The sequence below is a fragment of the Canis aureus genome, chromosome 8 (genome assembly GCF_053574225.1).
Source record: "Canis aureus isolate CA01 chromosome 8, VMU_Caureus_v.1.0, whole genome shotgun sequence".
Taxonomy (NCBI): domain Eukaryota; kingdom Metazoa; phylum Chordata; class Mammalia; order Carnivora; family Canidae; genus Canis; species Canis aureus.
Window position 1 is genome coordinate 56,519,132 of NC_135618.1, and position 27,241 is coordinate 56,546,372.

The window sequence follows — 27,241 nt, forward strand, 5'->3', positions numbered from 1 at the left end:
TGATTACAGATTTTGGGGGCTTATGCTCAACATCATCTTTTGTGTTTAATATTAATTGCAGTTCCAAAATAATTCTTTTTATTGCATTTTCTGTATCCGTCGAATGAATTGAGTTTTCTTGTTTTCTCATTTTCCTTTTTCTCTTTTCAGTGGTTTGGATATTTACTGATAATTAACCTAAATTTTAACTCTGCATCCACAATAGCCAAAATATTCAGTAATTATATCTGTTACCCAGCAACCCCATCCTTACCGCCCTACCTACACACAGTTAATTTCCTCTTTACTCTTCTGGTATGTTTCATGTTTACATCTGAGATTTCACTTCAGATTATTTAGTTCAGTTTTATAATCAATAGTTATATTATCTTAATGTTTTTACTGGTTTTGGTGAAATTATCTGGCCCCAGAAAAGAGAACTATCTCGCCTTTTTTCCCTGTGATACTTTATTGGTAAGTACAGCAGCTCTCTGAATTTGAGGTAGGAATGGGGCAGCTGGCTGACAGATGTAAATACTGCTTCTGAATTTCTGGTCACTTTGGATGAAGTGTTGAGGTTCTTACATACATTGTCCATGTAGGCCTGTAGTGTTTGTCTGTAGGTTATCTTCTACTTCCTTGAAGGTATTAAAGAATATTTTCCTGTAGCTATCTCATATAAACAATATCTTTTTGGGGTTTTAAATTATTATAATCTTTATTATAATCTTTTCTTTTCCTCCTAGTAATAAAGTGGCAGGCAAGCCTGTATTTTTAGCTGTGGATAGTATTTTAAGTATTATAAGGTTACATTCAATTGCCAGAAACCATGCTGAGCTTGATACTAAATATGTAAAGGCTGAGTTAGAGTTTTTGTGTCCTTTATGATTTCATAGCTACATGTACTTTTTTTTTTATTTCGGAAGTACTTTAGAATATTCTAGTGCCTCATTTTCCTTGTTAAAAAGGAATATACATTATTGGTACTTTCTGGGAACATTAAATTATCTGGGAGATAAAAATTTCATTCATAAAGTAATTAAACCTAGAACGTACTTGACTCAAATTATTAAAACAAAGCTTTTTAGTTGCCTTCAAAAAGAATGGAAAGGATTCCAAGTAGTAGATAGAATGTCTGATTTTTCATGTAATTCCTCCTGAACGATAATTTGCTTGCATTGCTTTAGAAAAAATCAGAGTCATATTTGAAAAAATAAGAGGCTAGATCATGTATTAACAATATATAAGTGATATGATGTAGACTAACTTCACCAGTGGCTCAGAGAAAGAAGGCGGTAGTGAGGCCAGACTGCCAAGTGAAGGGGCCTTTAGAGCAAGGATGGGGGGAGGGGGGCAGAGGGGTGGGAGGGGCAGGTCCGGGAGAGATGTTGTCAGGGTTTGGGTGGCTACTAGAAGCAATACTGGTGACCACCTTTATCAAAGTGTCATGCACATTGTGAGCATTTGACAAATATTGCCTTTATTTGGCCTACAGAATAGCTCTGTTTACTGGGTTCTTACATTGTGCTGGGTACCGACCAGAACTGCCTGTACTGTACAGGCAAGGAGAAGGACGCAGAGATAATCCAGTTCTGGTGGTGGGCTATTCTAATTTCAGGCCTGGAGCTCTTAGCCCTTGAACAGCTTTTTCTCTGAGTCTCCTCACTGGTCACATGGAGATGTTTCACTTTGTTTATCTGACAGTGGCATCTGTAAAGATGCATCAAACTCTCACAGAAATGTTCAACTATTACGAAATTGTAAGGTGGTATTGTGCCAGTCATTAAAAAATGCCCACTATTCATCTAGCTTTGTATTTGGTACTCTGTAAGTGGTAACATATTTAATTTTAGGATAGCCTTGCAAGGTATAGGTGTTATCTCCTTATCTCCACTTTATAGAGGAGACCATAGGCTCAGTCTGGTATATACACCTTGCCCAAAGACACAAAACTTAGTAAAGGCAGCACTGGGATTAAAACCTGGGTCCATCTGGCATCAAAAGTTCATATACCATACTGTCTCTGTAGTTTTAGAGATTGGGTGTATCTTTACCAGATTAAGGCATTTGCATTAGTTTGTTTACTTATTTGATCTCTTTTAAGAGTCTAGAAATCCATTGTTTATGATCGCACATTGTTCATATAGTGGACAAATGTCTGTTTCTCAGATTTGCTTAAGACAGGGGATCTACATTATTTCTCCAGTTTTGATTAGTTTTGTAGATTTCATTCTATAATCTTTGTATTTACTTCTCCATTCCGAGTTTGTCTTATTTGATTCAGACTTTACCTTTTAACAACAACAAATCCTGTAAACTTTGCCTTTTTTGTAAAGAACTTGTCAGAGTGTTTTCTACCTTTTCTATCTGTTCTTGTGTTGTCTTTCAGAAATGAAGAATAGGGACCAAACACTTTGAAAATGAGGCAGACAAAGAACAGTTTACAGGGAATTGAGGGTTCTTTTAAGATAACCAAAATTTGATTCACCACATTTGCTCTTTGAGCTGTTGTGAGTTCCATAGTTATACAATCAGTGTTTGTTCTCTGATTGAAATAATACGGGCCAGAGCTGGTGCGCAGGAGCTGTCATACAAGCCAGGGGATGCCGATGGTGTCCGTCCCCTTGTTGGAGGAGTAGTTGCGGAAGTAAAATTGAACTCTCTCCTAAGAAAACCTGAGCCTGTGAATGAGGATATCCTCGCACGCTTGAACTTTCTGTTCCTTTAGGGTTGTTTTTCGTAGTGCCTTTTTACTTAGATGGCTTACTGTGGAGGTACACTTTACTGGCTAATCTTTTCCACCCCTTTTCTTTTGTTGGGATTAGTGCCAGAACAGATAAAGCCCAGTGTAAGCCAGCCTCAGCCTGCCAACTCTAATAACGGCACTTCCACAGCAACCAGCACTAATAATAATGCCAAGCGAGCCACAGCCAACAATCCGCAGCAGCAGCAGCAGCCACAGCCGCCACAGCAGCCACAGCAGCCGCCGCAGCAGCCACCGCAGCCGCCACAGCAGCAGCCGCAGCCAGCACAGGCCTTGCCTCGGTATCCTCGGGAAGTACCACCACGATTTCGCCACCAGGAACACAAACAGCTTCTAAAGAGGGGTCAGCATTTTCCTGTCATAGCAGCAAACCTGGGATCTGCTGTTAAAGTGTTAAGCAGCCAGTCAGAAAGCAGTGCTTTAACAAATCAACAGCCACAAAATAACGGAGAGGTGCAGAACAGCAAAAACCAGTCAGGTGAGAGAAGGCATTTCTTACGAGACTCCAACTGTCCTCATTAGCAGCATAGCAAGTTGATACATTCATGGCTTGTTGGGGATGTATTTGTGTCCATCAATATCTGCGTTACAAAATTAGAGTTCCGTGCAGGAAGTTACCAATTGGGAATCCTTAAACGTTTCCTGTAAACTGACTGCCAATTCTACTTTTTAAATGATTATTTTAATCACCCTCCCTCCAGGTTCTACCCATTTTCACAAGCAATTTATAAAAGCTTAAATTGATAAGTCTACACTTAAAATTAAGCACCCCTCACCTCCCCCTCAGTATATGTGTTAAGCAGTTGTACATATTATTGCAGTTAATCCTCAGCAGCCCTGTGAAGCATAAATTGTTCTTATCCTCACTTTTCAGTAGAGGAAACTGAGGTACCAGGACATTTGATAACTTGCCCATGATCACTCAGTTACCCTGTGCCAGAGAAAGATTGTTGCTTCCGGAAATGGTATTCACATAGCACATGGCACTCAGTGATTGCCACAGAAGGGCCTTTCTGAGTTCAGTAATGATGGGGAGGGAGAAAATGTATGTGATTATGGTTTTCTCAGAGGCCAGTTTGTTGCAGTATGTTCTGATAGGTTCTAATATTTTGTTTGTCCATTCATTTATCAAACTATTTTGAAGCATTTACTACAAGCCACATAGAATCAAGGTTCCCACGCATGAAAACACTAGCATATACTGGTTATGAACAAAGTTTCTAGAGCCAAATGGACCAGGTTTTTAAATCCTAGTTCCATACATACCAGTGTCTCTGCCCTTGGGCATGTTACTTTATTGCTCTGTGGGTCTGCATCTCATCTGACCAGCCTTTGCTAACTGTCCCAGCAAGAATTACTCTCTGTCTCTGCTCTCTTACATATATCAAGGACTCCTCTGTCCTTTAGATTATGGCACTTCACAGCTAATAAGTAGCAGAGCTGGCGTTACATCAAGATCTGTTTGATTCCAGAGCTGGGTTTGTAACAGCCTTGCTGTACTTTGGCAGCATACTGGATGTGGTAGGTAAGGAGGAAGAGGACATGAATGTGATTTCTCTAACATAGATAATCAGAGCAGTACATCATTATTGGACAGGATACAAACTCAGTATCACCCTGAATTAATACTACCCTCGTCATCACTTATTACCTTGTGTGAGATTGGCCATATCACTTAATTTACCTCAGCCCTCTCTAAGCTATAAAGTATGGACATTAGGGATCCCTGGGTGGCGCAGCAGTTTGGCTCCTGCCTTTGGCCCAGGGCGCGATCCTGGAGACCCGGGATCGAATCCCACGTCGGGCTCCCGGTGCGTGGAGCCTGCTTCTCTGCCTGTGTCTCTGCCTCTCTCTCTCTCTCTCTCTCTCTGGGACTATCATAAATAAATAAAAATTAAAAAAAAATTAAAAAAAAAAAAGTATGGACATTAGTGCACAACCTATATGGTTGCTTTGAGGATTAAATTATGTGAGTGTTTAAGCACGGTAGTTAGTGCCTGACATTTAGGTACTGAATGAATTATCTTCCCCCAAACTTTTACGAAAGGACCTGTACTTTTCAGGAAGAAGACTCTGGTTTAGACATATTACATATAGCACCAAGCAGTTAATTTGAAGTTCATCCAAGAAATCAGCCTGGAAGCAGATGATGTAGTGGGTCATGGGCATGTATTTTAAAAATGTGATCTAAGCCTTAGGAGAGGTTATTCACACACTGAATGCTTGAGTACTTATTAAGAGCTAAACAATGGTGGTTATTACACTTAACAAAATGACCAGGGAAATGGGCTCATAAATTTAGAAAGTGGTATGTTGAGTACCACTTTTAATTTGGGAAATGAAAGAGAGCTGTTTTTGAAATGAAAAATAGTGTAAAAATGTTTATCAAAAATGGTTAGGATCAGAAATCCCAAAAATATTAGAGATGTGCATTCAGATAAAAAGAAGGCCTATGTGAGCATAGGAAGAAGTCTTCAACAAAGGCTGAAAAGGACAAATGCCCTGCTTGTTTCTCAGAGGACTTTATGAAGGAACACTGCATTCATGTGGAGGTGGGGATGAAGCCAGGAGAATGTAGCAGTCTGGCTGATGTCCAGAATTAATGTGGGTGACGAAGGCAGAGCACTGCAGAAAAACTAGATTTTTGTTTTTGTCTTTTTAAAAAACATTTGTGAATCTCTACTTTCCAGCATATGCCACATATTTAACTTAAAATATCTGTGTAGATGCTGCTAGGAGTAGTAGCAACTTTAGCCACCTAAAGAGACCAATGGATGTCTATGAACTAGGGAAGCCTTCTTCTTAGACTGTTAGGTCTGCCCTGGCCTCTAAGGGTGATTTACAACAGTAATGACAATAGTGATCCAGTGACTGACTCTAACAGGGTGCTCCTTAGACACACACACACTGAATTAACGCATTCAGTCCTCCTCTTACAGGTTATGGATCAGTGAAGAGCAGTGTAGTATCCATTATAAAAAGCTTGATCAAGAGTCCACAAACACAAAAGTTGTATGTTGTGAACCACAGGTAGTTCAGAGCTATGTGAACATAATCTTAACTTTTTATTTTTGTATCTGTGTTTCACTTGTTTCCTGAACAAATACAGTTAATGAATGGAGTAGATTTGATATGTAGGTCAATAACATAGAATAAATACATACACAGATACTTAAAGTTTTCATGATAAAAATGAAAGGTGCAGTGTGTTGGATGCTCCTCCCTTGTCCTCACATAACTCAGTTCTCATTCATTCAGTGCAGTCAGGGAGCAGGGATAGTCCCGGGATGAGAAGAGGTGCTTTATAAATCAGAGATCCTAAGCCAAGCACTTTCTCAGGCTAGCAGGTAAGTGAGGTAGAAGATGAAAAGGAGTGACAGGAACTGGGGTAAATGTAGTGACTTTGTATCCTGCCTAGGTACCTTACAAGCCTTTAGAGACCTGCCCTGGTCAAACCAGCTGGCTTTTCGGGCTCAGTGGCCAGTCTGTGGCTATGCCTCAGACCCCTAGTGATGCTTTCATTCAACACCGAGACTTCTCTTCTGCAATTGATTTCCTAGAGCCTCACGGTATCAGGCTCTGATAGTGCCCAAATAACTCTGAAGTTGGGGGACTTACAGGTCTTTATGTAATAGAGGATGTGGGGGTGCTCATTTGGCAGTGTTGTTCTTGTAGACCCGTGTGTTCCAGCTCACATTTTATCATCCAACTGGCATACGTTCTGAAAAGTTAATAGAGAAAAAATACCCATATACCCTGCGCCCAGATCCAGCAGTTGTTTATGTTTTCCCATCTTCAAATGCATGCCTCCTTTCCACCCTTACCCTCACCTTCCTCTTCGACCAGACATGTACACCTTCCCCATCATATGTACATATGTATGCACACATATGCACATTCAGTATACTTCATCTTTAATACTGGAAATTCCCTGAGAATAAGGATGGTCTCTATACAATCATGATACCACAATCCATTCCTAGGCAAAAGGGGGACACATTAAGCAGATCCTGTAATAGGTAGTTTATGTTCAAATTTCCATTAGTTGTCCCAAGAATGCCGTTGTTTATTTATAGTATGATAGCATTTATATAAAATATAAAGCTTCTGTATTGCTTAGGGATGAGTTCAGATAGAGCATTTTGAGTGATTACCACTTAGTGACCCAGTGGGGAAGGAAGGAGATGTGATCAGAGAAGGGGTACACAGGAGTTTTCTATACTAGTTATTTAAGGGAGGGGTATGTGGGTTTTGTCTCTATTACTCTTTACAGCCTTTACTACATTTGAATTTTTCTTTTTAGGGAATCTCTGGGAGAGTTGAGCTAGAATGATAAATGACCAAGAAATGGGGCCTTTTTTTTTTTTTTTGAAAGGGGCCTTTTTAATGAAAATAAATAAATAAATAAAAATAAAAAGTTTTTATCCATATTATCAGTACCTCAATCCTTTTTAAGATTTCATTTATTCCAGAGAAAGAAAGCAAGCATGAGCGGGGTGGATGGGTAGAGCAGAGGGAGAAGCAGACTCCCTGCTCAGCAGGGAGCCTGATGTGGGGGCTCGATCCCAGGACACTGGGACTATGACCTGAGCTGAAAACAGATGCTCAACCAACTGAGCCACCTAGATGCCCTTCCAGAGACATTTAAAGATGAAAATACCATCCTCCATCTGTGCTCTTTACTGTCTTTTCAATGTGGTATCCATCTTTGATGTCGTGGAATTTGCACTTCTTGATCTTTACTGGTACCCTTTCCCCCTAGTCGATAAACATAGTTAAGCTTGTGTCATCTTTTAAAAAAAAAATTTAAACCCCCAGTCTCTAGGACATGTAGACTTTCTCTCCTTCCCCTTCTTACAGAGTAGTCTGTAGTCTCTAATGCATGACTTCAGTCCTCTGTAATCTGGCTCCTGCTCACTTGACTAAAATAGCTCTTACTAAGGTCATTGGTTTTCTGAATGTCAAATCCAAGCTTAGTGATTTTCACATGTAGCTGTGGTAACAGACTTTTCCTTTTTCATTGTTATAGATACCTACCTTTTTTTTTTTTTTTTTCCTTTTTAAAACCAGAACGTTTATTTTGACTAATCGTTGAAATCCTTAAGATGAACTGGATGCTGCAACAGCTGCCCTCTTGGGCTTAGGTGTCGTTCCTTCACGGAATCCATGCCTGAATCTGCGGTATACAATTTTTAGGTGCCTCATTCGACCGGTCCCAGTGGTATTCCATCTTTTAGCCTTGGCGCTCCAGTTATACTTTCTCTTCCGCTTGGCAGGGTAGCCACACTTGCCACAGGTGGACTTCTGAAGGTGGTAGGCCTTAGAGCCACAGCGGCGGCACAACGTGTGCGTCTTATTGCGACGCTTTCCGAACGATGACGTCCCCTTCGTCATCTTGTTTCCGCTGCAGACCCTTGATACCTACTTTATTGTTCACTTCCTCTTCCTTAAAGCTCTTTCATTCTTGTTCTTTTCTTTTTTTAAGATTTTATTTGTTTATTCATGAGAGACACAGAGAGAGACGCAGAGACACAGGCTCCATGCAGGAGGCCTGACGCGGGACTCAGTCCCGGGTCTCCAGGATCACATCCTGGACTGAAGGCGGTGCTAAACCGCTGAGCCACCAGGGCTAAAAATATGGAACGCTTCACAAATTTGCGTGTAGTCCTTGCACAGGGGCCATGCTAATCTCTGTATCGTTCCAATTTTAGTATATGTGCTGCCAAAGCGAGCACCATTCTTGTTCTTTTATTCAACTAGTTTTCAGATTTTATTCTCTCCCATGACTTTGCTTCAGATCTCTCCTCAGTTTTAGATTCATTGCTTCCAGATGTCTTCAGCTGATGTTGGGCCCCTCAAACTCCACACATCCAAAATTGAACTCCTCGTCCTGCCAGCATGTCTTTCTGGGTTCTGTTGCTCAAGAGTTAGCACACCCATCACCTCCCATCTAGAAATCTTAAAATCATGTTTGATTTGCCATCTCCCTGTCTCCCAGGCGACTGGTTTCCCATGTCCTGCTGATTTCAACTCTAAATGTCTCTCAGCCCTCCTCTCTTGTGTGCTCAGGCATCACCGCTGGCTGAAGGCACTCGCCATTCGGTCTAAAGCAGCAGCCCCTAGATTGTCTTTTATGGCTGTCTCCCGAACACCTTCACCTCATCTCTCAAACCAGAGACCAGTCATGATCCATGCATCACATTTGGATGGTAGTATTGCATTTGTCATCTTTATCTAGAACAGAGGATGGTTTGCAGCCCATTTCAGTCAAGTCCTGTTGGAAGTCTGCCATGCCCATTCATTTACATGTTAGCTCCGGCTGCTTTCAGGCTACAATGGCACAGTAGTTGCCACAGAGACCATCTGGCTGGCAAAACTTAAGATATTCACTAATTGGACCTTTACAGAAAGAGTTTGCCAGCCCCTGGGCTAGAGGCAGAATAACCAAAAGAAACATTTTGAACTTTGTCACTGAGTGCTATTTGAAACTGTGCATGTCAGGTTCTCTCATATTCCCAAGTGATACTGTGTCATACTTCCCCAGAATTACTCTAAAACCAAAGTACATTTACTTCTGAAGGACTTTCCCTTTCTGGTGAGAATGAAAGCCTTCAAGGCAGAAGGCACGTGTTTATTTTTCTTACATGCTGTATATTTAATAAGAAAAATAAATGAATTTTCCTGAATATAAATTATTCCTGAGCAGATGATACTGTTTCTTTACAAATCACTTGAATTATAGCCAGTCTTTGCTCTGCCCCCACATACCCTCTTTGATCTTTGTGAATAGGTGCTATAGAAATGCACTATTGTTCTGACGTGTGGTGCTGGAGCTGGCCCCAGTTCTCAGGTAATTTTGTGTGAAAATAGGAGCTTGTGGTATTATTTTGGATTTCCAGTGCTCTTTGGCAATGCTCAGTCTTCCAGATCTTCATTTGCCTAATATCAGTGCAGTCTGTAAAAATTTCTATTTTGCATCACGCTCAGTAAAACTCAGCTGTCTCTCTTTCCTCCCACCAGCATGGGGCTTCAGTCTACTGTTTCTCACTATTTCCTGGAAAAACTTAACAGGATTGTTAATAATGTTCTTCTGCGTTTATCCTCTGGATCATTTGTGATGATGGGTTTTAGCTTCCTGTCTGTAAGGGAAACATTAAAATTTTCACCTCTCTCAGTTCTGAAAGAGTCTGTCTCTGTGAGACATACTAGTTGCGATTGCTGAGGAGTCCTGTTCTTTTCACAGCTTTAGTTGGACTGGGATATCCCCACCTCTATCTGAGCTACATGTTTTTCATAACCAAAAGGTCCTTGGCTGAAACACGGTTTTCGAATTTTGGGTTTTTTTTTTTTTTTTTTTTAAGTATCAAGTGATTTTCAGATTAAAATGAAATTTTAGCTCATCAATGGTGAGATGTCTTTCATTTTCCTAAAATACACAGGAATATATAGCAAAAGACAAATTTGGACCACCTTCCCCTGCCTCCTCTGAACTAGGTCATGACCAGATTCTGAGAGAAATTTTTACTAACATAAAGTTTGGTTTGCAAAATGGATCCTGCTGTTTGCTGGGGTTTTTGCTTGCTTCCTTGCTTTTGATTTATTCTGACATAAAATGACTTCACATTTTGGGTAAGTAATCAAATCTGTATCCTTTCTTTTTGTGGTTTCTTTGCTTTTAGGTATAAAAAATTCTCATTTACTGATAACTTTTTGGTTTCATCTTTTAACACAATCAGATGAGATTATTTTTGATAAATAGTCTGATTTTTTTTTTTTAAGATTTATTTATTTATTTATTCAGAGAGAGCGAAAGAGAGGCAGAGACACAGGCAGGGAGAGAAGCAGGCTATACGCAGGGAGCCTGACGTGGGACTTGATCCGGGGTCTCCAGGATCACACCCCGGGCTGCAGGCGGTGCTAAGCCGCTGCGCCACCGGGGCTGCCCAAATAGTCTGATTTTTAAAAATCTTTTTAAAGTATTGAATTATTCCTTCTCTCCTACTGATTTAAAATACTAACATTTGATAAATACTTGGGTCTCTCCCTGGCTTACTCATGCCATGCAGCTGAAGCTTAGTTACTCTGGCAGTGCAGCACTTGTTAGCTGTTGCATGACCCTGCAGCTTCCCCCTGTCCCCATCCCACTATTGAGATTTTCTTTTTCATCCTCTCATGTTTTATATGAATTTTTAAATCACTTTATCCATGCTACAGACTCCTGTTAGTAATTTCTTATAATTGAATTACACTTTAAGAAAGAATATTATTCTGTCTTCCTGTTCAGGAACAAGTTTCTGTACTTAATCAAGTTGTCTTCTGTGGCCTGCAATAAAACGTAATCACATATAACTTTAAATATTTCTGTTAGCCGTATTCTAAGTTGCTTTGTGATTTTTGTGGCTGTTAGAGTTAGGTTCTTTTCTCAATTACATTTTCTTGTCAACTACTTCTGGTATATAGGAAAACTATTGCTTCATACATGTTAGCTTCTTTTGTTTCTTTTCCACTATCTTTACCCTTTATTTCTGGGTCCTCTTTCATTGGTCAGTACTCCCAGCGCAAGGCTGAGCATTAGTGTTGATGCCAAGTACCTTGCCTTTTCCTGTCAGTATGGGAATGCTTCTGCTGCTGCACTGTTAAATTCCAGGTCTGTCCTTTTGTGTTCAGCCTAGGCGGTTTTGTCGAACATTCTCAATCTTCCTTTCTTACGCTTGCTCTGTGGAAGTGGCAAGAAACACACATGCATGTGAAAAAACAAATAATGGGCAACAAGTACTTTTACTCGACGTCTTTGAGGTGCTGATGATGGTGATGGTGGATTGGTTGTTAGATCTGGAGAAATGTGGATGGATTTGGGGTTCGGTGGTGGTTGGGATTTGCCATGCACAGTAAGCAAGCAAGGATAAATCTTAGGTTTTAGGAAACTTACTGAGACGAAGAAAACCAGTAAAGAAGCAGATTTTTTTTTCTCCTTTGGGAATAGGCATCTGTGGGGGAATGATCCAGGAGTTAGTATTCTGTTTGAGACAGGTGCAATTACTGTTCTCACTTTACGGATGAGGAAACTAAGATACAGAAAGATTGAGGATCTTGCCTGTGATCATATAACTAGGAAATGACAGAGCAGCTTTTAAGCCCAAGCAGTCTGACTACAAAGTTGTGCTCTTAATCACTATACCAAACTGCCACTGGTGGAGCATTTCTTTGAAGCTGGCACTGAACTAAATACTTCACATAGGACAGTATAGTTAACAGCTGGGTAAAGAGGTACTGTCTGTCTCCCTGTTGTGCAAATTTGGTCATACAACTGCTGCAGAGAGCCCAGACTTGAGTCTTGGTGTCTGTGGAGTTTCAGCAAAGTACTTAGCCACCTTGCTTTATTACTCAATGCTGAATCCTGCTTTCCTCACCTGATTTTCTGTAACTTAGCCTCTGGGCCTTCATTTATTTTCCCAGCTACAAAGTAAAGGTAGTATCCTGTGCTTTAGGGTTGTTTCAAGGAGTCAGTGACAAAAATGCAGAGAAAACACATGATCCGTGGTCCTGATTGATGATACTGCTGGTGCCGGTGTTGATATATTGGTTTGTTTTTACCCCATGAGACAAACTGTTCGATATCCTGTGTTTCATGAGGAAAATGCTTCTCATGGGCACTGAAAGATGATGACAAACTTCATTTGACAGCTTAAAAAAATGATTCCCAACTGGGAGTGGAGATAAGAGTTTGTTATGGAACTTTAAGATTCATGTAATTGGTGAATTATGTATACGCCTTTAGTCTCTCTTTAGTCTTTTTTCTGCTCTTCTTTCTAACTCCTAGTTTTTTAATGCTTGATGATTGTGCTTTGAGAGAAATGATGGAAGATGAACCTGATTTTCTATATTTGCAGTACATTGGTAGTGAGTTACATTTGTTTTCTAGGCTTGCAACTCCTAGCAGTTGGTTTATTAGGTCTGGGATGTGAGGATGTGATTTGAACATGTATGTTATTTAAAAGCACTACGTAGGATTCTGAGTACTACTCTAGTTGAAAACTACAACATAAGCAACCCCCTAAAGACAGTCTAAATGCAGACATCTTATGCAGGTTAATATCCCTGAGGAACTTTTAACTACCAGATCCTTAAACCGAATGAGAGGAATGAATCTGGGGAAGTATTAGAAGCATGAGAACTGCCTGCCCTCTACCTGCAGGAAGATAACTAGATGATAATGTATAGCGGTGAGTCCAAGATTATAGGATTCTATGACTGATCGATCATTAATGATGTTCAGTGTCAGCACTTGATTTTTTTAATCATCATAATTCTGTGATCTCCTAAAAAATATGGCTATGAAGGTAAATTAAATTTTTATGAAGGAGAATGCAACTAAAAATATTTGTACTTGCATGCAGTATTTCAGGTTGAACATAAACACTAATGAAATGGAAATAAAATGGGAAAGAAAGGCTTTGTAATTTTTATAAACTTGTTCTAATACCCAAAACCGTTGTGTGAAAAAGCTCCTCTAAGAAAGGAAAGACAGGAAAGGATTTCTCATATGTTTCTAATACATTTAGTCAAGTTTGTCCTGCTCCTTTGTCCTTACCCATCTCCTTCCCAGCCCCCCCTTTTTTTTCCACGTCAGGCCTCTAGGCCTGGGTTGCTTCATTATCCTAATACATTATTACAACCTAGTTCTTCCTGACACTAAAATTCTTCTACTTGCTGATAAGTAATAGTTTGTTCATTCAGCAGCAGATCTCTAATGAGAGGGACTCTTGTGTTCCAGGTACTGCCCTAGGCTCATAGGATAACATCAGTGAATAAAACGCAAAATACCCTGCCTGTGTGGAATTAATGACTAGATAAGGAAAGTTGGTAGCTGGGATATAATCCGTGCTTTTGTAACCATACTGCCAAGTATCAAATTTTGTTAATGTCGAGGAACCACATATGTTTATAACATTTCTCATCTTTCCAAGCACTTAATAGTTTTTGTATTTCTCCTTTATTCTAGATATAAACCACAGTACTTCAGGATCCCATTATGAAAATTCACAGCGGGGACCTGTGTCTTCTCCGAGTGACTCTAGCACAAATTGTAAGAATGCTGTTGTAAACGACTCCCCTGAGACAGAAGCATGGCCCTCAGTCCCTGGCAGTGATCCAGAGTTGGCTTCAGAATGTATGGATGCTGATTCTGCCTCCAGTTCTGAATCAGAGAGAAACATCACTATCATGGCTTCAGGGAGCACAGGTGGTGAAAAAGATGGCCTTCGGAATAGCACTGGACTTGGTTCCCAAAACAAGTTTGTGGTTGGTAGCAGCAGCAATAATGTGGGCCATGGAAGTAGTCCTGGGCCATGGGGTTTTTCCCATGGAGCCATAATAAGCACATGTCAGGTCTCTGTGGATGCTCCTGAAAGCAAATCAGAAAGTAGCAACAATAGAATGAATGCTTGGGGCACTGTAAGTTCTTCATCAAATGGAGGGTTAAATCCAAGCACTTTGAATTCAGCTAGCAACCATGGTGCCTGGCCAGTATTAGACAACAACGGACTTGCCCTCAAAGGGCCTGTAGGGAGCGGTAGTTCTGGCATCAATATTCAGTGTAGTACCATAGGCCAGATGCCTAACAATCAGAGTATTAACTCTAAAGTGGGTGGTTCTTCCACCCATGGTACCTGGGGAAGCCTTCAGGAAACTTGTGAATCTGAAGTAAGTGGTACACAGAAGGTTTCATTCAGTGGTCAACCTCAGAATATTACCACTGAGATGACTGGACCAAATAACACTACTAACTTTATGACCTCTAGTTTACCAAACTCCGGTTCAGTACAGAATAACGAACTGCCTAGTAATACAGGGGCCTGGCGTGTGAGCACAATGAATCATCCTCAGATACAGGCTCCATCGGTTATGAATGGCACTTCCCTTTCTCATCTTAGCAATGGAGAGCCAAAAAGTGGAGGCTCTTACGGTACTACGTGGGGTGCCTATGGTTCTAATTACTCTGGAGACAAATGTTCGAGCCCTAACGGCCAAGCTAATGGTGACACTGTGAATGCAACTCTAATGCAGCCTGGCATAAATGGGCCTATGGGCACTAACTTTCAAGTGAACACAAATAAAGGAGGAGGTGTGTGGGAGTCTGGGGCAACGAATTCCCAGAATGCATCGTGGGGAAGTGGAAATGGCGCAAATTCTGGAGGAAGTCGACGAGGATGGGGAACTCCTGCACAAAACACTGGCACTAATATACCCAGCGTGGAGTGGAGCAAACTGCCTAGCAATCAGCATTCCAATGACAGTGCAAATGGCAATGGTAAGAAGTTTACAAATGGATGGAAATCTACTGAGGAAGAGGATCAGGCTTCTGCCGCATCTCAGACAACTGAGCAGAACAGTGTGTGGGCCAAAACAGGAGGTACAGTGGAGAGTGAAGGTAGTACAGAAAGCACTGGACGCCTCGAGGAGAAAGCCACTGGGGAAAATCAGAGTAGAGATCGGAGAAAAATTGATCAGCACACATTACTCCAAAGCATCGTAAACAGAACTGACTTGGATCCACGTGTCCTCTCCAACTCTGGTTGGGGACAGACTCCTATTAAGCAGAATACTGCCTGGGATACGGAAACATCACCTAGAGGGGAAAGAAAGACTGACAATGGGACAGAGGCCTGGGGAAGCTCTGCAACACAGACTTTTAACTCAGGGGCATGTACAGATAAGACTAGCCCTACTAGTAATGATACCTCATCTGTATCGGGGTGGGGAGATCCCAAACCTGCTCTGAGGTGGGGAGATTCCAAAGGCTCAAGCTGCCAGGGGGGATGGGAAGATGATGCTGCTGCTACAGGAATGGTCAAGAGCAATCAGTGGGGGAACAGCAAAGAAGAGAAGTCCGCATGGAATGATTCGCAAAAGAGCAAACAGGGATGGGGTGATGGACAGAAATCAAACCAAGGGTGGTCCGTTTCTGCCAGTGATAACTGGGGAGAAACGTCAAGGAGTAACCATTGGGGTGAGGCTAATAAGAAATCTAGCTCAGGAGGTAGTGACAGTGACAGGTCTGTTTCTGGTTGGAATGAACTTGGTAAAACTAGTTCTTTTACTTGGGGAAATAACATAAATCCAAATAATTCGTCAGGATGGGATGAATCTTCTAAACCTAATCCTTCCCAGGGATGGGGAGATCCTCCAAAGTCTAATCAGTCTCTAGGTTGGGGAGATTCGTCAAAGCCAGTCACTTCTCCAGACTGGAACAAGCAACAAGACATTGTCGGGTCTTGGGGAATCCCACCAGCAACAGGCAAACCTCCTGGTACAGGCTGGCTGGGAGGACCTATACCAGCCCCAACAAAAGAAGAAGAGCCCACAGGCTGGGAGGAACCATCCCCAGAATCCATACGTCGCAAAATGGAGATCGATGACGGAACTTCAGCTTGGGGAGATCCGAGCAAATACAACTACAAAAATGTGAACATGTGGAACAAAAATGTCCCAAATGGCAGCAGCCGTTCAGACCAGCAAGCACAGGTACACCAGTTGCTACCATCTGCAAGTGCCATCTCAAACAAAGAGGCAGGCAGTGGCTCTGGTAAGTTTTCATTTAATGGAGTCTGATGGTGTTACAAAATGTTTCACAGTATTGTAAGCCTCCTTTCAATGTACCGGGTGCTGTAAGATTTAACAGTATTTGCATATGCGCACAAAGGGCTTTCCCCCCTCCCTCCAACCCAGGAGGAGCTTCTAGTGAATAAAAGAATGGGCAAGGTGTTTAACATCAGGAACCGAGCTCTGTCTGTGGCCATGTTGGTTGTGAATCTCCCACACTCCGTTCTCTGCTAGGAAGACAGCAGAAGGTAGAGTTGGGAAAGTGGTATCTGTTGGGGATGCTGTACACTTCTCAGTTCTTCTGAGTCAAGTCGTTACTTACTTTGTTTTGTTATTTGATTACAGAATCCCCAGAAAGAAAACAAGCATCCAAGTACAATATTCTCTAAATACCCTGTGCTATATTTGGCCTTGGAAGGGATTTATTTAAGTAGGCATGAAATCCAAGTCTATTAGTTATACAGTGTGTATGTTTGTGTGCTCAAAACATTTGATAATACCTTTCTGGTGTATTCCCACATATTCCCACTCTCATAACAAAGAGCTAATTCCTATCTCTGCAGATTATCTTGACAACGACATTTTCATTAAGTGTCATTGGAATGCATTGTCTTTGGTAATGGAATAATAAGCAGTCCCATTGGAGAGATAGGAATGTTTTCATGAGCTAACCTTTCAGCATCTAATTCTTTTCCCCCCAGGATAGTTTATGGTATTTGGATTTAATTCATAGAAGAAAGAGGTATTCATCTAAGGAAAAGGCTGTTTGAGTTCTTTTGAATGTTGTTTATGGCTTTACATTAGACAACCTGATACCTCTGGATTTTTAAGAAGTGTTGTCCAGCGTGTATAAAAGTAGGATGTCTACCTATTGTTGGTATTGTAGTTAATTTTTTTTGCCCCAGAATAGTGATGTTGAAAGGTTGCACTTATGGTAAAAATTGTTTATGTACACTATTACCCAACTTGATTACCTGCTTGGATTTACTAGGTTTGCCTCAGATTGACTTGACTTTTCCAGGAATTAAATTCATTTTCAAAGGAGGATAACTTGCCATAATTAAGGTCATTCAAAAAAAAGTCCGCTCTACACCCAGAGGGCAATTATGAAATAGGTGATGGAAAAAAAAAATTTCACACCGGTAGTTAAATTATGATGGGAAATGATTTGTCTTCTTTGCATAAAACAGAAGCCATTGTCTTTGCCCATGCCCATTGCAGCATCATTATTCAGTCTGTGAATATGAACGTCTTCATCTTTTGTTCCCTGAGTACTCCTTATTGCCCTGCACCACCCTACCTTGTGCTGATGACTTCTTTTCCCACACTTTCTAAAGGCTGGGGTGAGCCCTGGGGGGAGCCTTCTACTCCAGCCACAACTGTGGATAATGGTACTTCAGCATGGGGTAAACCCATAGACAGTGGTCCCAGCTGGGGGGAGCCCATTGCTGCAGCATCCAACACATCCACGTGGGGCTCCAGCTCTGTTGGTCCTCAAGCATTAAGCAAATCTGGTAAGTTATTGATAATTCCTGGTGGCTCTTTTGTCACAGTGGTGATCTCTTGTTGACTACAATTAAATAATCAGATAATGTTTGTATCATTGATAAATGTATCTGTGTATCCTACTATGTGATTTTACTGTTTGTTTCTTTGAATTTGTAATTTGATTTGCTCTTTTTAGCTTTCTGGATGTTCTTGTCTTTCCTTAGAACTGTTAACTATAAGGATTTGCATTTACTTCACCAAATCGAAGTTCTCTTTTACCAAATCAGATTACCTAATCAAGCAACTTTGATGTTATCCAGCATTAGAGACAGGATATAGAGTAATGTGGATGCATATCCAAACTGTCTGGCTCAGTTCCAGATTACTCCCTGAATATTATACAGAAAATCAACAAAGTTCAGGAAAGACCTGATTCAACATTCAGATGAACATCATTACTATCCCATAAGTTGTATGTGGGGTCCCCATAGGAATTCCAAAAGCTGAGTATCCAGTTGAGATGCTTTCTGCTCATAACTTGCAATACTTTCTGGCCATTCTCTTTGAAAATATATATCAAAATGAATTCTTTGAAATTTCCTCGATCCTTTCTGCCCTGTGTGTTGCCATACAGATTGTTGAGTTTGAACAAGAAGGCCATGTTTAGGAATGGTCTGTTTGTAAAAAGAACGGGAGATACTTCTTTTCCTTTCCTTTTTCCTTTTTCCTTTCCTTCCTTCCTTCCTTTTTTTTTTTTTTTTTTTTTTTGTAAAGTAATCTCCACACCCAGCAGGGAGCCCAGTGGGAGGCTTGATCAGGACCCTGAGATCAAGACCTGATCCGAGGGATCCCTGGGTGGTGCAGCGGTTTGGCGCCTGCCTTTGGCCCAGGGCGCGATCCTGGAGACCCGGGATCGAATCCCACGTCGGGCTCCCGGTGCATGGAGCCTGCTTCTCCCTCTGCCTGTGTCTCTGCCTCTCTCTTTCTCTCTGTGTGACTGTCATAAATAAATTAAAAAAAAAAAAAAAAAAAAAAAAAGACCTGATCCGAGATCAAAAGTTGGACACTTAACTGACTGAGCCACCCAGGCATACCTGATTCACTCAGGTGGTAGAGCGTGAGACTCTTGCTCTCTCAGGGTCATGAGTTCAGGGTCCATGTTGGGTGTAGAGATTACTTTAAAAAAAAAAAAAATCTTGCTTAGTGGAAACTTCAAGTATAAAACATAGATTCCTACCATGTAGATTTGTGAAGGGAAATAAAAGTGGGGTTTTTCCTAGATTCCCCACCCCCATAATGAGTGCTTGTTCTCCAGAAAGAATTGTTTGATTAAATCATGTTTCTCTTTGTATCACAAATCACAATCAGGGCCAAAATCTATGCAAGATGGCTGGTGTGGTGATGATATGCCATTGCCTGGAAATCGCCCCACTGGCTGGGAAGAGGAAGAGGATGTAGAGATTGGAATGTGGAATAGTAATTCATCTCAAGAGCTTAACTCATCTTTAAATTGGCCTCCATATACAAAGAAAATGTCATCGAAGGTAAACATTTCAAGGGCAAAGCCCTTGAAATTTTCAATTCCAAAGGTAGTTTACCCTCAGGAAATTTATGTTCTTCCTGCCCATTTATGGCAATGAGTACAGGCCAGGCAGTCCCCAATTTAGGTATAGCCTTTTGTATGGGCAGCCACCTAGAAAGCCATAAGACTGCAGGAACTTCCTTTCTCCCCACTGCTACAGCTTGGGATTTCTCTCCTCCTCTCCCTCCACCAGTGCTGCCTGGGACAGCCCCTCACCCCAAGGTGGGCTTGCAGCGGTGGGGGTGAAGAGAAGGGCAAATCTCCATGTTGACTTTCCATCCCCACTGCCAGTTCATCTCCAGTTCCGCTTCACCCGCAGTCCCCAGCCCTCCCCTTTACCCAGAATCGGTGGCTTCCTTTTTCATCCCCCATCTGTATCCCTTCCCCTAGCCCTAAAGGTCCTGTGACAAAAATCCCTAGGAATGAGCCATTTGATTTTCCTCTGATATGTGGACAAATCTTATTCCCAAACCTGTTGAGTACATCAGAATCCTATGGCATTTGTTACAGGTACAGCTTACTATATCCCAGGCCTCCTGTAGTTTTGGAAATTGGACCCCATATGTCTCTGATGCAGAGCTAGAGCTGAGAACCACTGGTGTAGAGCACTGTCTCTTAAGAGGTGGTGTTGGATGCTGGTGCCAGATTCTCTTGGGGACCATTTTCAAAATATGTGCCCAGACCCTCAGGTGGTTCTCTCCGCCTCACTCTATTTGAAAACTGGTGTGCGCCACCAACCCACCGCCCCTACCCCCCTACCCCCAGCCCCCGGGATCTTAGAGGTCAAATATCCAGTAGTTACATTAGTTGGCCACCAGGGTCCCTCCCTTTTAATCCTGGGATTCTCAGTCTAGGACCTGCCATTTTCATTTAAAAAGATGTTGCATTTGGCTGAATTTGCCTATTGCCACTGCATATAGCTTATGAAATGCTTTCCCATATTTTACATAAGCCATTTGATCCTCATGACCTTCTGAGGTAGAATACCGATGAGGAATTTGAGACTGTCAAAGGTGGTGACTTGCCCAAAGATGCATAACTAGTTGACAGAGCAAGGACTTAATTTTAGGTCTTCTAATTCCAAACCCTGTGTTCTTCCCACTGGACCATGCTGTTTTGTGACTTTGTCTTTCCTTACAGGGTCTGAGTGGCAAAAAAAGGAGAAGGGAAAGGGTGTGTAGCCTTTTTACTCTTTCTCCTTTGTTTCTGCTAGTAAAAATCTTTTAGAAAGCAACTGCAAACATTTATTTAGCTTCTGCTGTGTGCCAGGTACTGTGCTTGGTGCTGGGGGTTCAGAAACACTAAGAAATGAGCTGCACCTTCGAGGAACTCAGAGTCTAGTATGGGACAGTAGGAGAGCGCTAAGGAGTGGCCACTTGAGTTTGGAAGATGCCTGCGGGTGGGATATGCTAAGGAAAAGAGTAGCCTGACATACTAAAGTGGAGAATTTCTGAAAGAGGTGATAGGAGATCTGGCTCTATAGTTAAATTAAGGCTAGATTGTAAAGTATTTTCAATACCATGCCAAAGAATTTGAACTTTATTCTAAGATATGGAGCCAATGAAATTGCATAGAAGGCAACATGACCTTGGGCTTTTAAAAACTACTTTCTTTAAAGAAAGCTAACCAGTGATGGTATGAAAGATAATTGGCACAGAGGAGAGACCAGAGTTGGGGGAGTCTCAGTCAGGAAGCTTCTGCACTCATTCGGGTGAGAAGTGAGGGCTTGAACTGGGAAACCAAAGTGGATGTGTAGTGCAAGAGACTGAGTAGAGAGGCATTTCGAAATCAGAGGGACAGAGGCTTTGGCAGCCAGTTAGGCAAGAGGGCAGGGGGAGGCAGAGGAATCAAGGAGGACTTCAGAAACCTTGGCAAGGGTTAGGTGCTTGCTTCAGAGACCTGCACTTGGGGGGGATCGTGAAACTGTGTTCTGTCCCACAGTCGGAAGGAACAGGCGGTAGCAACGGGAAAGGGGAATTAAGGTCAGACCAAGAACAGCCCCGTGGTCTTCATATTCATTGGAGACCTTGGTCCCTGTGGCATCCAGCCTCCCCAACAGCCAGGCTCGTGGTTCCTTGAGAGTGTGCCTCAAAGGCGTTTCTGTACTGCCTGTGCCTAGCCAACTACGGCACTGGCACCAAGGTGGAGGGGGGTGGGGGGAACCCCCAGCTCAGCTGCCATTGGAGTACTGTGTTCTCAGTGACACAAATTGAAATTTTAAAATAGTTTTGGTTTTTTTTTTTATATAGTTTTTCAGTACAGTGTGCATAGTGTAATTAAATCGTGGGTTATGTCGGTTTCTTTGGACTAACCTGAGGAACCTAACTAGTACTTTTACTTTGGTGTGTTATGAGAATGCCACAAATCGAGGTTATAATTAAGCTCTTAGAACATAGTCCAGTTGTAAACTGGAAATTGTGATGAGCAGTTCTCTGTTATTGTGAGGACCTTTTTTTTTCTTTTTGTGGATCATCAAGGCCCTTTGCTTCCGTCTTTTCCTTCTGACTGCTTGCTGTTAGAGATTTCTCTGTACGTTACAGCTATACCAGAGGACTGGAGCAAAGGAAGTTGAAAATTAAATAAGTTGATTTGTAATTGTTAACAACTCTGCTAAAATTGGTTGGAGGAGAAATTAATTGGCTAAATATGAGAATTGGGAATTGTCTTGAAGTTTTATTAATCCATCACTGTACCTAGATCAATAGAGGTGGCCATGGCAGCTTTCTACTCTTTTGTTTTGCAAAGGGAACCATGAAAGGTGGAAACAAACAAGAAGAAGCATGGATAAATCCATTTGTTAAACAGTTTTCAAATATCAGTTTTTCGGTAAGTGTATTTTTATAGCAGCCCTTCTTTGAGTGATGGTCTGTAAATTTACCCTAACTTCAGTTTTTTGTTTTCTTAACAAATTATCTTTGAGTCTTTATGTATATGCTGGAGGTTAGAGTAAAATTGGCCATGAAGCTTTCTGTCTTTTTACACTTTTAGCTAAAAACATTGATCACATATCTTATTTTTAAAATTTTCTTATTAGGCAGTGGAAAGAGTTTTGCGGTCCATTTGATTTTTGACAAATACTGAAATATAAAGTAAAATTTTTCATTTTTATTTTCATTAATAAGTCAAGGCCCGCTAACACAATGTGTTTTCTTGCTTCAGAGAGACTCACCCGAAGAAAATGTACAGAGCAATAAGATGGATCTTTCCGGAGGTAAGAAAAAGTTAAATCAGTTTGAGTGTGTATCCATCATTGATGGACAAATATATCGGTGATGTGATCCTTCTAAGTGAGCACTGACCTGGACCAGGCAAGGGGAGACCTGGGTTCCTATCACAGTGTTCCTATCTCAGCATACACTAGGGTGCTATGGTTTGAGTGCCACATACTGCCTTCTAAGTACAAATCACTGTGCACGTCTAACTAAGGTCATGGTGATTTTAGTCTGTGGCTACCTCAGATCTCATCCTGTCAAGAACGAGTTATCCAGGTTGAGTGATAGAGGCTTAGTAATTTAGGAAGCAGCAGATGCAAAGGCCCAGATTTTACGACAAAGACAGCCTGAACCATGCCAGAGAAATGGAAGTTGTTCCATGCAGTAGAAGAAATTGGTTGTGGTGTGGTGCGGTGATGAGAGAAGGTTTGACTAGTGGAAGGTAATAGAAAACGAGGCAGGTGCTAAATCATGAGGAGCGGGGGTTTGAATTTCATTATCAAAGTAGGGGATTAAATAATTTTAATCAGGAGAATGACATGAGTGGGATTTATGTTTTTTAAAAAAACTATGGCTATAGGTTGAAAAGATCTTAGAACAGAAAAGATTGGCAGCAGAGGACTGACAAAAAGATAGATACCAAAAGTGGTTCTAGATTTGTTGTAGTAGCCAGTGAATATTTCAGAGCTCTAAACTAAATCACAGTAGATGAGAAGATTCTTAATTCAGTGGAGATGAAGGAATTAGAATCAACAAAAATTGATAACCAATCTGAACCAGTTCATTGTAGAGATGGGGGAGAGCATGTGATAAAAGCTGATTTCCAGCTTTCTTGCCGGTTGCTTCATAGGTGGTAGAGTTATCCTGTCAGTTTGAGTCCAGGCAGGAGAATGCACTACACAGTGATTTGAACAGGACAGGTTTGATATAAATATAAAGAATTATTAGTGTATAAGGGTTTGGCTAGTGAGAGGTAAGGAGACCACTAAAGAAGAGTAGCAGAGGTAAGGAGAAATCCCTAAACTTAGAACAGAGAGCGATCCCTGGGTGGCGCAGCGGTTTGGCGCCTGCCTTTGGCCCTGGGCGCGATCCTGGAGACCCGGGATCGAATCCCACGTCAGGCTCCCGGTGCATGGAGCCTGCTTCTCCCTCTGCCTATGTCTCTGCCTCTCTCTCTCTCTCTCTCTCTCTCTGTATGACTATCATAAATAAATTTTTTTTAAAAAATTTTTTTTAAAAGAAAAAAAAGAAAAAAAAAGAACAGAGATAGTGTATCCATGGAGGAGAGCATATGATGCCAGGACTGAGATCCCAACTCCTGGACCTGGCCCTCTGCTCATCGCATGGCAGAGACGTCACTGTGATGCCACCCCATGGAACTGCAGGAGATAGATCTTTTGGGAAGGTGTCTCACTTGTGCTCTGCTACAAAACTGCCAAGGCAGCTGCTGGGGGGAAGGGTGAGCCCGGCAAGGGCCTGCAGCTGGGTCAGCTGCCCATGCTGCAAGAGAGAGCATCCGGACCTGGGAGACACACAGTCTGTCTTGTGGTGGTGTCTCCTGCATCCTCTGCCGACAAAGCTTCAGTGTCAGCTGGCAAAGGGAAAAATATGTAAAGGGTCCAGATCTGTTTTGGTTTTGTTTTTGTTTTTGTTTTGTTTTTCCAGGCCAGTCAAAGGTGAATTTAGAGCTGAGAGGCAGTGGGTAGATGATTGGTACAGACTCCCACCCACCCCCTTGACTACCCATCTTCAATATGCACACTTCTAAATGCACTTATGTTCCACTGCAGTGGCTAGGCACCCCTGTCTTTCTTCTCAACGAGGTACAGCTTTCTTTCCCAAAAGTGAGGAAGTCTGCCCTCCAACCAAACTGAGGAGACCAACACAGCCCCAAGAGTCATGCATTTATCATTGGCTATGCTATTACCACTCCAAGTCAGTCACAGTTGAAACTGAAAGACTAAGTTGTAAAGTTAACTCGCCACAGCTTGTGAATAAAATAAAAATGGGAAAGAGAAAGAAGTAAGTGGTCAGCCTATAGAGACGACTACACTCATGTAACAAGCCATAAGAAACATGCAGAGCTCATTCTGCCCTTGTTTCTGTCATTGGTCACAAGCTGTGGTTGATGTCCATGGCTTCTTTCTTGCAGCACCCATTGCATACTGCCCCACTCTCAGCCAGCACCTCAGCACCCTGGGGTCCTTTGCCGGTCGAGTCACGCAAACCGTTGTTCCCAGAGAGTCTTAGCCCTTAATCATCTCCTTTTCTTGATTGCTGTAGTTTTTCATTAACCTTTACTAGGTTAGTAAAGGCTCAGAAATATTAAGGAGCACCTCCCAGAGAATCCCCTGGGTTTCAGAGTCCTCAGAGCCTTCATTCTGTATTACAAAACCCATTTCCCCTTGGTGATCAGAAGCAATCACTCTGGGCAACCGGGGTGGTTCAGCGGTTTGGCGCCACCTTCAGCCCAGGGTGTGATCCTGGAGACCCGGGGTCGAGTCCCACATCAGACTCACTGCATGGAGCCTGCTTCTCCCTCTGCCTGTGTCTCTGCCTCTCTCTCTGTGTCTCTCATGAATAAATAAATAAAATCTTAAAAAAAAAAAAAAATCACTCCAGCCAATAGACAAGTCCCTTTTTGCCTGGTGGCTCAGTGGCACAAGAAAGATAAAATGTCCAGGTGCTCTGTTCATCTTCCAATTCAGCTGACTGATGTGTGATGAAAGAAAGCATTTTCTTTCTTGAGGATTGTGATCTCCAAACCTACAGAGTTGCCAGAGCAGAAAGTAAGAATTCTGAGAGACATCTTAATAGAGAAGCCACTCCAGCTCTCACCTTTTGATTCCCAGACCTCTATATTCTGGTGTTGTGGGAGACACTGTGTCTTGTTAGGCAGAAGCTTATTCCTCCCCACCCCCCTTTTAAGATGTGTTTGTTTATTTGAGAGAGAGAGAGAGAGAGAGCATGAGCAGGGGCAGGAGGAGAGAGAAACTCAAGTGGACTCTGCACTGAGCACAGAGCCCAGTATGGAGCTTGAGATGATGACCTAAGCCAAAACCAAGCGTCAAATACCTGACTGTGCCCCCAGATGCCCCAGAAGCACATCCTTGCCCCTCACCCCTACTCTCGACTTGCTTCGTAACCAGTTCTACCTATCAGTTTGGCTAGCTACTTTGGGGTGATGATGTATGTGGTCAGACCAGTTGATCCCATGGGTGTGATCCCATTACTGTCCTTCCTTTGCTATGGAGTGTGTTCCTTGATCAGGCACGGTAGAGTGAGAATGAGGCCTTCTGTGAGACCATGGATGGCAGAAGCTTTATGGGCAGGAAAAGCAAATTCACATCCAGAATATGGGATCTGTTCTTGTGGGGACTAGGCTCTGCCTCCTCCATGGCTCACTGAATGGCAGAGAAGTTGCTGTGCCACTGTGCTGGTGGAATTTGCTGGAAATCTGCCCTCTAAGGTGCTGGGAAAAGCTTTTTGTAGAGAGGTGTCTCACTAAAGACACTGCTACAAAGCAGTTTGGAGGTATGTGGGAATGCTGGGAGATGCTGGCCAGGGGGTGTTGCTGAGCTCCATGAGCTGCAAGAGTGGAAGCTGCTGTATGAGCATGTTGAATCTCCTCCTGCAGTGGCTCTCCAGCGCCCTCTACTGACGAAGTCTTGGCACCAACTGGCACAAGAAAAAAAAAGTAAAGCGTCCAGATGTGTTTTCACTGAGCAGTCGAAAAGGGTGAATTTGGGGCTGAGAGGCAGTAAATCAATAAGTGGCCATTATTAGAGATAAGAAATACATAGGAATAGTGGATTCAGTAGGTAAGAAATTGAGTTTAAAGATGCAGAGAAGTCAGAATGAGAAGAGTAACGGACAAAGGAAGACCTGAGAGAGGGGATGATGTGAACCTGTCTAGTCTCCAGTTTCCTCATCTGCTTGCTAATGGGGGTAGTAATAGTAACGTTACCAGCATTAAATTAGAACACACAATTCAAACAGTACCTGGCACATAGTACGTATCTATCAGATGGTGCTTTGTCGTGGTGTCTGTTTTAGTTATTTGTAACTGGAAACTATCTCTTTATTATTAAGTAAATTAAAGATGACCAAAAAGTCTTAACCGTCATTACCGGTCTGTTTTCAAGTTAATTGGTTCAAATAGCAGTATCTGTTAAACCTAACTTTACTTCTGAGGAATGCAAGATTTATTGAATGTATTTTTTTACATGTCCTTGTCAAGGCAAAAGTCCTCCCAGGGGAAGTAAATGTTTTGCTTGCTGCTGTGTAAATTTGTCTGAATCAGTGAGATTGTCTTCCTACGTAACATAGTTTCCTGTACTTCTTAGGAATGTTACAGGACAAACGAATGGAGATAGATAAACATAGCCTAAATATTGGTGATTACAATCGAACGGTCGGGAAAGGCCCTGGTTCTCGGCCTCAGATTTCCAAAGAGTCTTCCATGGAGCGCAGCCCTTACTTTGATAAGGTAAGTCATTTGTTTGTTTTGTTTTGTTTTACCCCTGTGGCTGATAAATACACTTAATAGCGTAATTTTCTCATATGTGGTTTAGAGCATTTAATGTAAGGTACTATATAATCTGGTACTATTAC

At 42.0% G+C, this 27,241-nt stretch overlaps 2 protein-coding genes and 1 non-coding gene across 16 annotated transcripts in view; 1 reads left to right on the forward strand and 2 right to left on the reverse strand.

The window, feature by feature from the left end:
• TNRC6A (trinucleotide repeat containing adaptor 6A) overlaps positions 1 to 27,241 on the forward strand; it is a 207,377-nt gene that overhangs the window by 152,099 nt on the left and 28,037 nt on the right. For 10 of the 14 annotated variants that reach the window (XR_013385101.1, XR_013385100.1, XM_077907066.1 and 7 more), the window contains exons 5-12: positions 2,805 to 3,221; positions 13,746 to 16,328; positions 17,683 to 17,859; positions 19,202 to 19,377; positions 20,556 to 20,588; positions 22,161 to 22,241; positions 22,575 to 22,626; positions 26,974 to 27,116. Coding sequence is in view for 12 of the 14 variants with exons in the window: in XM_077907066.1 (XP_077763192.1) it covers positions 2,805 to 3,221; positions 13,746 to 16,328; positions 17,683 to 17,859; positions 19,202 to 19,377; positions 20,556 to 20,588; positions 22,161 to 22,241; positions 22,575 to 22,626; positions 26,974 to 27,116 (3,662 nt within the window). In the remaining 2 variants the exon portion in view is untranslated. Of the gene's footprint in view, positions 1 to 2,804; positions 3,222 to 12,856; positions 12,967 to 13,745; positions 16,329 to 17,682; positions 17,860 to 19,201; positions 19,378 to 20,555; positions 20,589 to 22,160; positions 22,242 to 22,574; positions 22,627 to 26,973; positions 27,117 to 27,241 lie in introns of those variants that run through there. The other 4 variants (XM_077907061.1, XM_077907062.1, XM_077907064.1 and 1 more) reach the window with 3 other exon arrangements.
• Positions 7,782 to 8,151, reverse strand: LOC144319212 (large ribosomal subunit protein eL37-like). Its single transcript, XM_077907067.1, has one exon. The coding sequence runs from the start codon at positions 8,135 to 8,137 to the stop codon at positions 7,844 to 7,846; it is 294 nt and encodes a 97-aa protein (XP_077763193.1). The 5' UTR covers positions 8,138 to 8,151; the 3' UTR covers positions 7,782 to 7,843.
• On the reverse strand, positions 8,375 to 8,478 carry LOC144319877 (U6 spliceosomal RNA). Its single transcript, XR_013385564.1, has one exon. It is a non-coding gene; the product is annotated as a U6 spliceosomal RNA (small nuclear RNA).